The 14,565-nt window shown below is 40.2% G+C and overlaps 2 protein-coding genes across 4 annotated transcripts; both read right to left on the reverse strand.

Annotated features, from left to right (window-relative positions):
* Nucleotides 1–2,013: 2,013 nt before the first annotated feature.
* LOC131953041 (mucin-2-like) lies at nucleotides 2,014–6,394 on the reverse strand. 3 transcript variants are annotated; one of them, XM_059316026.1, is made up of 6 exons: nucleotides 6,269–6,393; nucleotides 5,617–5,798; nucleotides 4,318–4,492; nucleotides 2,634–3,570; nucleotides 2,504–2,540; nucleotides 2,014–2,449 (listed from the first exon to the last, which is right to left on the reverse strand). In XM_059316026.1, the coding sequence occupies exons 1-6, from the start codon at nucleotides 6,347–6,349 to the stop codon at nucleotides 2,182–2,184; spliced, it is 1,680 nt and encodes a 559-aa protein (XP_059172009.1). In that variant the 5' UTR covers nucleotides 6,350–6,393; the 3' UTR covers nucleotides 2,014–2,181. The 3 variants fall into 3 exon arrangements, with proteins under 3 accessions (XP_059172009.1, XP_059172008.1, XP_059172007.1); XM_059316025.1 differs by having other exon boundaries at nucleotides 2,504–3,570; nucleotides 6,269–6,394; XM_059316024.1 differs by having other exon boundaries at nucleotides 2,014–3,570; nucleotides 6,269–6,394.
* A 2,106-nt stretch (nucleotides 6,395–8,500) lies between these two features.
* On the reverse strand, nucleotides 8,501–14,235 carry LOC131953034 (uncharacterized). The gene is made up of 5 exons (XM_059316014.1): nucleotides 14,006–14,235; nucleotides 12,379–12,560; nucleotides 10,493–10,676; nucleotides 9,144–9,334; nucleotides 8,501–8,611 (listed from the first exon to the last, which is right to left on the reverse strand). The coding sequence occupies exons 1-5, from the start codon at nucleotides 14,099–14,101 to the stop codon at nucleotides 8,602–8,604; spliced, it is 663 nt and encodes a 220-aa protein (XP_059171997.1). The 5' UTR covers nucleotides 14,102–14,235; the 3' UTR covers nucleotides 8,501–8,601.
* Between the last annotated feature and the right edge of the window lie 330 nt (nucleotides 14,236–14,565).

The following is a 14,565-nucleotide window of genomic DNA, read 5'->3' on the forward strand; positions in this document are numbered from 1 at the left end:
AATACATGCAGCTTTAAATTAATCTTTTGTTTTTACCTTATATTTGTATGACAAAAATGTTACAAAGAAGAAATAGGCTCTTCCCTATGTAAGCAGCTTAAAATCTGCCTTTAAGAATAAGCTCAGTGTATTAAATACAGTCCAATTATTGAGAGGCAGGTTTAAAGATGCTGATGTTGATTCATTAATTATGTTGTTAAAAATAATTTGTCAGATAATTTTTTTTTCAGTTCCCAGTTAGATTTGTCAACATTGATATGCCTAGTTTGGTTAGACTTAAAAAGATATCAGTTATCTATCAGCACCACACTTAACATAACCAATGTTGTTGTAGCTGACTACTGTGTTATAAATATGTTTGTAAATACAGTTGACCCAGGTCAACTTTTGTTGTTTTATACAGCCAGCTAGTGCTACCACTTTTCTGAGAGAGTTTACACAAGGTACTTGATGTTTGCACATGTTGAGTGAATGTCAGTTCTCTCATCTTTACATAGTTTTTTTTTTATTTGCCTGGTAGTGTTGTCATGGTTACAGAAGCAGTTCAAAACTCTCACTTCAATGTTAATTAATTAATTACAAAACATTTTAGCCTGTTTTTAGCACCAATCACTGGCTCACCTCACTGTGTGATGTCATACTGTCACCTCACTGTGATGTCACATGAACTCAAAGAGTGACATCTGTCACCTTACTGTGTGACATCTGTCACCTTACTGTGTGACATCTGTCACCTTACTGTGACATGACAGTAATGAGGTTATTTAAAGTGCTATGATTCATCCATTCCAAAATCTTGTCATGTATGAGTGGAAGGGGCATATGCCCACTTGTTTAGAGGAAAGCATATGCCCATTTGTGCACATTCTAACCTGTATGAGACGTGGGATGTGCCCATCAGTGTGAAAGAGTATGCCAGCTATGAGTGTATGATGTCATTGATGATGTATTAAACATGTTTCGTAAGTCTTGTTTGAATCAGATAAGCAGAAATGATCTCATTAAACTCAAGTAGTACACAATACATTGCTTTTTTCTTCTTTCAGACAATCATGGGTGATGTTTGTTTCTGTGGTCAGTTTGATGGTGTGGTCAGTTTGATGGTGTATGTTACTGTGGCCAGTTTGATGGTGTTACTGTGGTCAGTTTGATGGTGTATGTTACTGTGGTCAGTTTATGGTGTATGTTACTGTGGCCAGTTTGATGGTGTATGTTACTGTGGCCAGTTTGATGGTGTATGTTACTGTGGCCAGTTTGATGGTGTATGTTACTGTGGCCAGTTTGATGGTGTATGTTACTGTGGTCAGTTTGATGGTGTATGTTACTGTGGCCAGTTTGATGGTGTATGTTACTGTGGTCAGTTTGATGGTGTATGTTACTGTGGCCAGTTTGATGGTGTATGTTACTGTGGCCAGTTTGATGGTGTATGTTACTGTGGTCAGTTTGATGGTGTATGTTACTGTGGTCAGTTTGATGGTGTATGTTACTGTGGCCAGTTTGATGGTGTATGTTACTGTGGTCAGTTTGATGGTGTATGTTACTGTGGCCAGTTTGATGGTGTATGTTACTGTGGTCAGTTTGATGGTGTATGCTACTGTGGTCAGTTTGATGGTGTATGTTACTGTGGTCAGTTTGATGGTGTATGTTACTGTGGTCAGTTTGATGGTGTATGTTACTGTGGTCAGGTTGATGGTTTATGTTACTGTGGTCAGGTAGATGGTGTATGTTACTGTGGTCAGTTTGATGGTGTATGTTACTGTGGCCAGTTTGGAGGTGTATGTTACTGTGGTCAGTTTGATGGTGTATATTACTGTGGCCAGTTTGATGGTGTATGTTACTGTGGCCAGTTTGATGGTGTATGTTACTGTGGTCAGTTTGGTTATGTATGTTACTGTGGTCAGGTAGATGGTGTATGTTACTACAGCTTGACAGTGTATGTTACTCATATGACACTTTCTACTACTTGACAGTCATACAGTTACATGACCAAATAACCAAACAAAATACTTGGGCCATGGTTTGATATTTTTTTTACTCAGCTTTAGTTCAAATTTTGAAGAAAAAAAATCTATATTGATACCAATATAGAAAGAAAAGGCCAGGGAAAAGAAGAAAAAAAAGTTTAAATTAGAGACGGTCTAATGTTAACTGCAGCCTAGGCTAGTTTTGTCAGTGGCTGACTTACCCTGACCTATAGGTTGTGGGGGCGCGTGTGGTTGGAACTGTGGTAGCCACAGCAGGTTTGGATGTGGTGGATAACACACTGCCACGTGTGGTGGGTACCACACTACTTTTTGTGGTGGATAGAACACTGCTGCGTGTGGTGGATACCAAACTACTTTTTGTGGTGGATGCCACACTACTTTTTGTTGTGGATACCAAACTACTTTTTGTGGTGGGGTAGTTATATGTTGTAGAGCCGTAATAGGGGAGTGTGGTGTAGTAGTTGGGAGATGTTGTGTAATCTGGTGTATAGTAGTAATACGGAGGTGTGGTGATATATGGGGGTGTGGTGTAGTCTGTATTGTAGTAATATGGGGGTGTGGTGATATAAGGGGGTGTGGTGTAGTAGCTAGGGGATGTTGTGTAGTCCGGTGTATAGTAGTAATACGGAGGTGTGGTGATATACGGAGGTGTGGTGTAGTAGCTAGGGGATGTTGTGTAGTCTGGTGTATAGTAGTAATACGGGGGTGTGGTAATATAGGGGTGTGTGGTGAGGTAACTAGGGGATGTTGTGTAGTCCGGTGAGTAGTAGTAATACGGAGGTGTGGTAATATACGGGGGTGTGGTGTAGTAGCTAGGGGATGTTGTGTAGTCTGGTGTATAGTAGTAATACGGAGGTGTGGTGAGGTAACTGGGTGATGTTGTGTAATCTGGTGTACTGTAGTAATATGGGGGTGTGGTGATATACGGGGGTGTAGTGTAGTCAATATAGAAGAAATATGGGGTAGTTGTGACGTATGGAGCTGTTGTGTAGTCTGGTGTGCTAGGATATGATGGTAAGCTCTTAGTGGTGGTGATGATGGCTCTCTTTCCTACTGCAGCTGTAGTTGTGTTTAGGGGTTTAGCTGTTGTTGTGGTGGTAACATTAGTAGATGCTGTGGTGGTATTGAGAGGTTTAGCTGTCGTGGTGGTGGTCACATTGGTTGGGGCTGTGGTGGTGTTTAAGGGCTTAGCGGTTGTTGTCGTGGTGAGGTTAGTTGGTGATGTGGTGGTATTTAAGGGCTTAGCGGTTGTTGTCGTGGTGAGATTAGTTGGTGCAGTGGTGGTGTTGAGGGGTTTAGCTGTAGTCGTTGTATTTAAAGGTTTGGCTGTGGTCGTGGTGTTAAGCGGTTTAGCTGTGGTGGTGGTTGTTGTGGTGGTTGTGGTTGGCACCCAGTTGTCGTAGGACGAGTTGGGGGACTGGAAGTTGTAGTAACTGAAGCTGGCGTCGACCGCCTGCTTGCACCTGTCCACGTAGGGGGTCGAGCTGTTGACGCTGGTGAAGGTCAGGTTTCCTGCAGCCGACCCCACCCCTCCCGTGGGGGACAGAATCGTCTCGTTCTTGTAGGCACTCGCGGCGATGGTCAGCTGTGGACAGGTGAGTACATTTACGTGTAGGTCATATGTGGTCAGGTGAGTACATTGACGTGTAGGTCATATGTGGACAGGTGAGTACATTTACGTGTAGGTCATATGTGGTCAGGTGAGTACATTGACGTGTAGGTCATATGTGGACAGGTGAGTACATTTACGTGTAGGTCATATGTGGTCAGGTGAATACATTTACGTGTAGGTCATATGTGGTCAGGTGAATACATTTACGTGTAGGTCATATGTGGTCAGGTGAGTACATTTACGTGTAGGTGTAGGTCTGTGTGCAAGTAGACATGAGCAGTGGCGTCACTAAGTCAGTTATCACCCGGTGCGGCAACTAAGGGCGTCACCCCACCCTCTTTAAAAACATTTGCCAAACATACCAGCCTACTTTACATCACGAACTAACTAACCCTACTATTAAATCTGCTGTTTTAGGCCATGTTTTGTAGGCATCTTCCAATTCCATCAACAAGAAAATCAAGAAATCGAGGCTAATGCTAGTAATACCGTACGTTCATTAGTTGCTCAAGATTTCGCACACAAAATATCATAATGTGTCGTGTATATTATAAGGCACACTGAAAATAATATGTTCTTCATTGGAATCCACAAGGCGGATTATATTTCGTGTTCAAAGTTTGAGAAGTGGGTGTTAAAACAGGAAGAAAAGCGTGGGCAACTGTGTGGAAAGATTTGCACATTGTACATGATATCCTAATGACAGCGGCCACTACTTACTTGAAATCCACGAGCCGTAACATCAAGGTCAGTGAGGAAGTTGAGGGTGAAGTTTGACCGTTTAGGTATCAGGTAGCGGAAGGTTTGACCAGTTGACCAGTTGCCGCAGAAATTGACGCCGTTGATACACAGACTGTCCGGCCTACATTTCAGGTCTAGCTCAACGTCAAACACGCTGTAACAAGCCCAGTGATTGGTCAGTTTAAATGTAATGTCGGTCGTGATGAACGAATGAAGAAAAAAGATACACAAAGCAGAGGCGTAGTGGCCCACTCCGGCGCCCAGGGCGAACTATCAACTTTGCGCCCCCCCCTTTTCCCCTAACTATATATAACTATTCAAGTTGGTAAACAAAAAAGCCCCCCCCCCCCTATTAGAAAAGGCTGGTTGAGCTTATCACAAGTCATTATCTAGAAAACATTGAAATAAACTGTGAAGCAAAATAGCAGTCGAAACTCAGAATGAGATTTTTTTCACCCACCCTCTCATCGCTACGCCTTTGACCCAAATATATAGTGATATATATATATATATATATATATATATATATATATATATATATATATATATATATATATATATATATATATATATATATATATATAGTGATTTAAGCCTTCATATTGCATGCATATTTACATGGCTTAGATTGGGATGGGTTGGGTTGAGTCCTTTTGACTTTGCATGAGAGCTGCTGTGTACGCAATCGTATGTGTCCACCCAAGTAAATATTTTATGTACTTTTACTGGAACTTAAGCATTGAATGCATTAGCATTTATTTCTGTCTTAGTTGATGTTTCAGCGGCAACTACGGTAGGCCCTACGGTGTATCTGAGGGTGACGTCAGTTACCATAGAAACAACATGAAGTGACTTCACTAACCACACAACGTTACGTGACATTAGTTACGTCAGACGCAACAAACGTGACGTTAATAACCAACTTGACGTGACGCCACTAACCACAGAATTTGACATGAGGTCACTAACCACAGAACTTGACGTGACGTCACTAACCACAGAACTTGACGTGACGTCACTAACCACAGAACTTGACATGAGGTCACTAACCACAGAACTTGACGTGACGTCACTAACCACAGAACTTGACGTGACGTCACTAACCACAGAACTTGACGTGACGTCACTAACCACAGAACTTGACGTGACGTCACTAACCACAGAACTTGACGTGACGTCACTAACCACAGAACTTGACGTGACGTCACTAACCACAGAACTTGACGTGACGTCACTAACCACAGAACTTGACGTGACGTCACTAACCACAGAACTTACTCGAACGTGAGGTTGACGAGGAGGGGCTGGTCCTGGGTGCGGAGCATGACGTTACACTTGACGTTGTTGCGGTAACTGCCGCTGGTGTAGCCGCCGCTCCTGAGGACACCACCAGAGCCGGCGTCTACCTGGACCACGCTCGACTTGGAACTGTTGCAGAACTCTACGACCGGCAGGCTGGCCTGTGGATGTACGGTGGTTTTGTTCCGGTGAGTTTTTGCATCAGTCGTAAATATACTCAAAAAGACACCTAAACACACAAACACACACACCACCCCCCAACCCACCCCCACCCCAACGAAAACTGTTAATTGAATCACTACTGCGAAAAGGGGAGTTAAAATTGTAGTAACGATTCGTTGATAAGATCATCTAAATTACAGATAAAATAGAGTTAACTGTCTCCCTCTTCCACAAAATGCTAGGTACTCATTAGAGCTGGATATATAGTAAGCCTAATATGTTTACACTTCTGTTGATATATGATGACTACAATTAAAATCAATGCAATATTTAAGTACAAGACATACGCACATTCTTATTTGACGCATATAACCCCCTACAAAGCGCACTTACATTTGCTCTCTCAAGACTCACTAAACGCACATTACAGACGCACTTACAAGATACACATCATTACAGACGCACTTACCTGTCTCCTAATAACGAATGAGGAAGTAGTGACCACCAAAGCAGTCACCACCAAAAGTGCGAGTTGCCACTGTGTCACCATCTTCAGTGCTGTGGTTGTTTCCGTCTTTCACTGAAGTCCGGTGGGACAGTTTTAATATAGCAAATAGCTGTAGACATTCGGGTGTTTGGTGACATCCAATATGGCATATCAGGTTACACACAGGTGGGCTGTTCTCACGAGACCTTGGGAGTTTTGGTACGGCGGGTTTGGGGAGAGTGGATCAAAGTAAACAGAAGTGTCGACAATTTGATGCTGTCCGACTGATTCGGTGGATTGTGAGTTGTTTTTTTTTATATTTTTAAACAATGCTGGGTTTAAAACTAGAAACAATTATAAATAATGTTACCGCTCCTATTGTCTAGAGTGCAGTGGCGTAGCGAGGTCGGGTGTCACCCGGTGCGGCACATTATGGTGTCACGCCCCCAGAGGCATAGAGACCCTTCCCAGGGACAAACTTTCAAATTTTCGATTTGCACCCCTCTCAAACTTTCGATTGCACCCCCCCCCTCAAGTTTTCGATTTGCACCCCCCCTCAAACTTTCGATTTGCACCCCCCCTCTCTATATATTTTGCTATTTTTTGCCTTGGTGTCACCCCCCTAAATGGTGTCACCCGGTGCGGTCCGCACCCCCCGCCCCCCCCCCACCCCCCATCGCTACGCCCCTGCTAGAGTGATAACTATATCCCTGACGGTGAAGAAGAAGATGCTGGCCGAATCATCAGTTTCTTCCAGGCATCTCTTGGGAAAGTCTACGGCCCCTACCCCCTAAACTTGATGGATTTTATATAGTAAACATATACTTTTACTACTGACCCCCCCCCCCCCCCCGAATATCAAGTGCACCCCCGGAGAAAAAAGTCTGGAAGAAACACTGCGAATCATCGTAGTTAGGTAAAAGTGTTTTATATTTTTATTTTTTTTTAATTTTATTTTTTTAGAGTATGCTTCAATGCAAATCAAGTCTTAACTTTCCTAATGGTGATTATCACCCCCCCCTTCACCCCCTACCTCTCAAAACTCTATTTTTAGGCGCAAGATACTCTAGGAGTATAGTGTGAGAGAAATATCATCGTCTAACAAGTTCAAGGCTGAAGTCTTTGATTCTTCAAAACCTAGCCACGATACTTTGGTTTACTGAGGCAACAAAAATGGGGGACATTTTTCTAAATAAGGATATTTTTCACTTATTTTATAGGCATATATATATATATATATATATATATATATATATATATATATATATATATATATATATATATATATATATATATACTCATATATATAGATTATATATATATGTGTGTGTGTATAATCATATATATATATATAATATATATATATATATATATATATATATATATATATATATATATATATATATATATATATATATATATATATATATATATATATATATATATATATATATGCCTATGTACATGTGAGATGAAATCAATGAAGGTAAACAAAGATCGTATTCTAGTCTTCGGTCACCTGCTCGCGAGTCGTCTGTCGGTTCGATCATTGGAGCTGAGTACGTTGTGTAATTAGCAGGGCTAATGTGCTTAGGGTAAACAAAGGTAATTAAACAAGGTAATTAAACAACGTCATCCAGTATCTTACGATGCGCGCGTGTAACCAGTTGGTGATGGTGTTCTCAGTTGTTGAAGGGTGACACCAAATTTCCCAGTAAATGAAGAATGACAACTTTCCTAATAAGGTGACACCAACTTTCGCCTGTAGGTAAAAGGTGACACCAACTTTCGCCTGTAGGTAAAAGGTGACACGACTTTCCCCTGTAGGTAAAAGGTGACACCAACTTTCCCCTGTAGGTAAAAGGTGACACGACTTTCCCCAATAAGTAAAAGGTATCACACTAACTTTACCCAGTAGATGGTGGGTGATACTATTAACTATTTCACTATCAGAAATTGACAAGCAATTCTAGTACCCAATGAAGAAACAGATAAAATAGGAAGGCCGGGGTATGTTTGATTGTCTGTATTCTAGTAGCGCCCTTTGAGAGTACGAAAAAAAGAGTTATCATGCTGGGTAAAACAAAAATACGGATTTAGATTAGATGAAATGTTGTGGTTGAGGGTGACGTGGGTAGGGTGTGATGTGGATGTCAACCAGTTTTAAACATTAGACGTTACAGACTATTTAAAGAAATGTCAACATTGTACATCTTGTGTTATAGTTTTACTCAACATCCGGTGAAAACAAGCAAAAAACCACGCTGTCTGTTGAAGGCCAGAAATTTCAGAGTTTTTATCCAACCTGCAAACTTTTATGGCGAACTGTAAATAAAAATGTATTTGTAATTACATATATATATATATATATATATATATATATATATATATATATACATATATATATATATATATATATATATATATATTATTTTTAAAAAGTATTTATGTTTACTTAAATAATAAAAATGGCGTTACGGTAAAAATAAAACATTTAGTTATAACCAAACAATTTGAGTTTGGGGGTAGTACAGATAGACACAGCATGCTACAACATCAGAGAAACATTTGGACTGTTTTATAAAAATAAGGTGAAATGGATATCTTCGGCTGTTTCTTAAGAATTAACCCAAACCCTATCACCCATATAGTCTGCTCAGAATTAAACACACATTTATCAGACACTCATGATGTGTTAACATATAGGTCTAAACCACTGCACATCCAACATATCAAACATTAAAATTGTTTTTTTTTTTTAATATTTTCGCCGTAGGTCTGTATAAAAAGAGTATCAAATTAAGCCACTTCCACCACCACCACCCCCCTCCCTCCCCTCCCCCCCCCCCCCCCCCACCTTGTTCCGGCCAGTCTCAACCAGTCTGGAATCGGCTGACTGGAGTTTCCGTTACATTTGTCCCTGTACGTCTTGGCGAACTGGTCGTTGAAGACAGTGGTGACGTAAGCAACGTGTTTCTCGCTGGCGCCATTTCCGGCGTCTGCTACGGTCACGTGACTGCTAGTGGCCGTGAAGGCCTGCACCACGGCCTAGGGGTAGAAACATAGTGACCACTGGTGGCAGATTGTTCTAGAAAATGTTTGAATGATAAATTAAAATTTTGTTTTCCCCTGATTGTGATGACAGCTGTGTCTGTAGAAAAAAACAACTGATCTCATCTTAGACTAAATAACTAAATACTTGGCCGCCTAGGGGTCGTCCATAAATGACGTCACACTCGTAGGGGGAGGGGGGTCCGTAATTTTGTGACTGTGTGCGATGAGGGGGGTGGGGGGGTTCAGATGGTGTGACGTCACACTTTAGCATTTAAAAAAGCAATGTTAGAAAACGAATTTTAGCCGTAATTTACGTTTTAGAAAACTGTTTTTTTTAAAATTCTAATAGGAATTGATTACGATACTCTATGTTGACAGAGTTCAGACAAGATTTGGAAAAATTAAAAAATATCGTATTTTAAGCAAATTCAACAGCAATTTTGAGGGGGGGGGGTGTAGTCTGAGGCTTCTGGTTTTTTGTGACGATGTGTGACGGAGAGGAGGGAGGAGGAGGTAAAAATCGTCAAAAAAGCGTGACGTCATTTATGGATGACCCCTTACATCGCTAGAAAATAAAATTATACTAATACATTTTTAAAGCGATTCACAAAAGAGTTTGAGGGGTGTTGCAAATCGAAAATTTGAGGGGGGGCTGCAAATCGAAAATTTGAAAGTTTGTCCCCGGGAAGGGTCGCTACGCCTCTGGGGGGTGACACCATTAAGTGCCGCACCGGGTGACATCCGACCTCGCTACGCCACTGCCGGGGGGAGCACTTGAAATTTTCGGGGGGGGGGGAGACTTTCTTCGGGGGGGGGGGGGGGGCGGACACTGTTAAAAGTATATATTTTCTATGTAAATTATATAAATTTCATTTCGTTCAGAGGGGCGGTAGACTTTTTTCCATATGCCTGGAAGAAACTCTGTTGACTTGTCTAAGTCCTCGCGACTCCACGTGGGGACATAAGACCTCAGCCAATATTATCTTCCGTTTAGTCCGGTCCGAAAAAGGCAATTAGACATCCCTGCGGTCTTTAGCCTACTCTCGAACCCAGCTTTTTAACCTACACATTTTTAGGTGTCAGCAAAACAGCAAATTACGAGTCCAGCGTTTTAACTACCACATTTTTGGTGTGTACAACAGAACGACTAACCTCGAACCCAGCTTTGGTAACCATGACATCAGATTTGAAGTACATGGTAAACGTGCTATTTGCAGGCACGATGTATTCGAAGATCCGATTGGACGGCCAGTCACCACAAAACCTCACGCCGTGTACACACAACCAAGTGTAGTCACATGACCCGGGGTACAAGACTAACTCCAGGTCAAAAGAGCTGAAGTTTGGGAAAAAAAATTCTTGGTTAATTTATCGCAAATAGATTCATTTAATTTTTTTTTCAACTTTTGAACACCACCAAAGAAAGTGGCGATAGATTGCCAAAAGAAAGATTGTTTTAGAGTCTATCTTACTCAATTGGTCGCCGTCTGTCTAAAATTTAGACAGACGGCGACCAATTGAGTAAGATAAAACCTCATCACTAGTCACTCCGGAGAAAAAAACAGACCAAGAAAAACCTAGAGACTCAGAGAGTAAGACAAGAGAGGTGGGTAAAAACTGAGGACAGATAGAGGCACTCGCCCAGGAGACAGTTGCCAGGAAGGCTCTTGTAGAAGGACAATGTCCAGAGTTTCTTCCAGGTATCTCATGGGGGGGGGGAGAAATAAGTCTGGAAGAAACACTGACAATGTCCCAGTGGAACTGCAGGCTCTGTATGGCCTAAGTCTATACCTATAACTTTATTCATATGAGAAGCAAACAGCGTGGTTATAGTAGTGGTTGTATCACCCTTAACCAAACTACAGGGAACTGACTATCATTGTATGATGAGTGAAATTACTTAAACTTAAATTGTATGATGGGGAACTCAGTGGACACAAGCGAGAAAAGTCTCAAAGGTATTTGAGAGGTGCATAAATTAATTTAAAAATCTTGCACGGCGTAGTTACAATTAATATGGTTATAAAATCCTGTCTGTCTGGTTTTTTTCGGACTTTACTAAAGATTGGACGTATTTGATGTTTTTAATATTTTCGGTAACTAAATAAAAATTTTAAAAAAAGCAAAAACAATTTGGTTTTCACGTGTAATGGCGACATAAACAATGGCTTCCTGCTATTGGATAGGCCGACATAAATTTTATTGTTCACATTGTAAGCTAAAAATAGAAAACTAGGTCATGGGGTTTTAAATTTGCATTGTTATTTAAAAACTTGATCTGCAAAGTTTTGTAAACAAATAGTTATCGATCACTAAGTTACTGTACAGCCAATCAATATTTGTCTTACGAAAGTGAAACATCCGGTTATAACTTAGGCTTGATGAAAATAAATAGAAATGTAGCCTTAAACTCAACAAATTATTTTCAAGTTATCTGGATTTGCAACTTTTATAGCACTTATTCTAAAAATATAAAATTTCTAAATTAATTTTAGGCTTAAGTTTTTTTTTTTTTTTTTTTTTTTTTTTTTTTTTTTTTTTTTTTTTTTTTACGGTCTAAATCTAAAAAGCACGTTTTTATTCCATGTCAACAACACTATGGAAGGAATCTTGTCAACTCGCTTGTCTCCATTAGATTATATGATGGTGTTAGGGTTAGCTCTTATATTGTATGATGTGGAACTCACTTGTATTTTATGATGGGGAACTCAATTATATTGTATGTTGAGGGAACTCACTTTTATTGTATGTTGGGGAACGCAATTATATTGTATGTTGGGCAACTCAATTATATTGTATGTTGGGCAACTCAATTATATTGTATGTTGGGCAACTCAATTATATTGTATGTTGGGCAACTCAATTATATTGTATGTTGGGCAACTCAATTATATTGTATGGTGGGCAACTCAATTATATTGTATGTTGGGCAACTCAATTATATTGTATGGTGGGGAACTCACTTATATTGTATGTTGGGCAACTCAATTATATTGTATGGTGGGGAACTCACTTATATTGTATGATGGGGAACTCACTTATATTGTATGATGAGAAACAAAGCTTCGGGTCCAGTTTTGAAGACGACTTTACACCGGATATTCCCCTGGGTTCGTCGTTCGTCAATGTTCGGGCTACGTACGGAAACGGACGACTGGTGCCGAAGCAATACTTCGGTGACGTCACCATCGTTGCATAGTGTTACGTTGTAGTCTGGAGGCTGAACCAAAGAATTAAGAAAACACAAAATGTATGTATACCAGAGTTTCTTCCATAGTTTCTTCCAGGCATCTCTTCGCGGGGGGGGGGGGGCGGAGCTGGAGAAAGTCTACCGCCCCTCCCTCCGAACAAAATGGAATTTATATAGAAAATATATACTTTTAACAGTGACCGCCCCCTTCCCCCCCCCCCCCCCCCCCCCGAAAATTTCAAGTGCCCCCCCCCCCCTCCCAGAGAAAAAGTCTGGAAGAAACACTGATGTATACACACACACACACATATATAAATATATACATACATATATGTAACTGGGGTAGGCCTAGCTACCAGTTACAAATGATAACGAACGATAAGCCGCGACGCAGATTGCAATCTGATGCAACCATAACAGGTGGCTTATTAGATCGGACGGATAACAACCTCAAAGCCAACGCGTGCTATTTTGGGAAATGGTACGAAGAGATTCAGACGATCTGTCAACTTTGATTGATGGGATGCAGATGTTTTATTGGATCGGACTGTACGTCAGAGACTGCGCCGTTGGTATTCGGAGACATCGATTACAAGTATCGATTACGGAAATGGATACAAGTACGACTACGATTTCAAGGGATAAATAGGAGGGGACGGCTGAACTCGACCCTTTTCCCTCTTACCTCTTTCATCGCTCGCTTTAGATCAGTCAGTCTGTGTGACTATGTCAAGTCGGTTATAGAACGGGTTAGCCGTATTGTGTTAAGAAGGATTATAGACATGTGGATTCAGTTATATAAAGCCTAGTGAAGGACTGTTAGGGGTCAGTTGATTCAGACTATTATTGAGAAGCATTCCTGTTGATTTATTGTGTTATTATGAAGCATTTCTTGATTCATGTAATAAAGGATCAATAGCGAACCTGCATCTTGAGTATCTATACTGTGGTCAATGTTGTCTAGAATGAGTGGTTAAACTCGTTAACACGTGGCACTACAGGCAATTAGGTCTCATTACATGTGGCGTTGCGAGCATGGTAACTGTTGGCTCGTTACAATTGGCGTTGTCGGCAGGATAAATGTTCGCCCGTTACATATATATATATATACAAGTATATATATATATACTTGTATATATAGTTGTATATATATAGTTGTATATATATCGTTGTATATATATACTTGTATATATATATGTATATATATATATATGTATATATATATATATATATATATATATATATATATATATATATATATATATATATATATATATATATATATATATATATATATATGGGATTAGCTAAACGATTGTTTAGATCTATTTTAAATTAACATTATTTATGTCATTCGACGTCACAGCGAATAATCCCCACCACCAGTTACACTTGATGTGTTCTGAAAACTGTGTGCCATCTGTCAACCCCCCCCCCCCCCCCCCCCCCATGATTATGAGGTATTCACTACTCACCTGTGTTGAGTCGACCGAGTTTGCCTTGTTGATGAAGACGGTGCTAACGACAACAAGCAGATAAAACCCCAACATCTTATCGTGTTCGTGGAACATCACATTGCGGGGCCGTAACCGCGACACACATGTAAATTAACCACGAGTTATCGAACTTCATTTCATCGACCATTCAAACTTTCCCTTACAACTGTGACCACATTAGACCATCAAAACATTGTCGTACAACTACACACTTAGTTACAGTTGCGATTAAATTAGGTCGTTATAGGAAGGGACATAACTCATGAAATTAATCCAAACGAAATTTTAAACGCAGTTGTCTAGCTTGATTCCTATGTGTCACCATATGTGTACCACTATCGTGTTTGTAAATCGATTTTTATAAAAAGTGAAATCTATTTTTTTTTTAAATAATAAATGTGATTTTCATTTTAATCCAGTCGATAAATTACGTACTGGAAAAATCTAGTCGATCTATTAGCTAACACTCTTTTTCTCATACGAGTGAAGCCTACGACAATATTTGACTACACGACCATGTAATTTCCTGTTAGATGCGA

The sequence above is a fragment of the Physella acuta genome, unplaced genomic scaffold (assembly GCF_028476545.2).
Source record: "Physella acuta isolate Inbredline_101_S28 unplaced genomic scaffold, ASM2847654v3 ptg000901l, whole genome shotgun sequence".
Classification (NCBI taxonomy): domain Eukaryota; kingdom Metazoa; phylum Mollusca; class Gastropoda; family Physidae; genus Physella; species Physella acuta.

Coding starts and splice junctions, on each gene's coding strand:
- LOC131953041 (XM_059316024.1), bottom strand. CDS start 6,349: ATGGTGACACAGTGGCAACTCGCACTTTTGGTGGTGACTGCTTTGGTG. Junction 5,799..6,268: donor CATTCGTTATTAGGAGACAG/GTAAGTGCGTCT, acceptor GTACATCCACAG/GCCAGCCTGCCGGTCGTAGA. Junction 3,571..4,317: donor TTACGGCTCGTGGATTTCAA/GTAAGTAGTGGC, acceptor ACCTGTCCACAG/CTGACCATCGCCGCGAGTGC.
- LOC131953034 (XM_059316014.1), bottom strand. CDS start 14,101: ATGTTCCACGAACACGATAAGATGTTGGGGTTTTATCTGCTTGTTGTC. Junction 10,677..12,378: donor TTTCTCATCATACAATATAA/GTGAGTTCCCCA, acceptor CCCAAACTTCAG/CTCTTTTGACCTGGAGTTAG. Junction 9,335..10,492: donor TTACCAAAGCTGGGTTCGAG/GTTAGTCGTTCT, acceptor TTCTACCCCTAG/GCCGTGGTGCAGGCCTTCAC.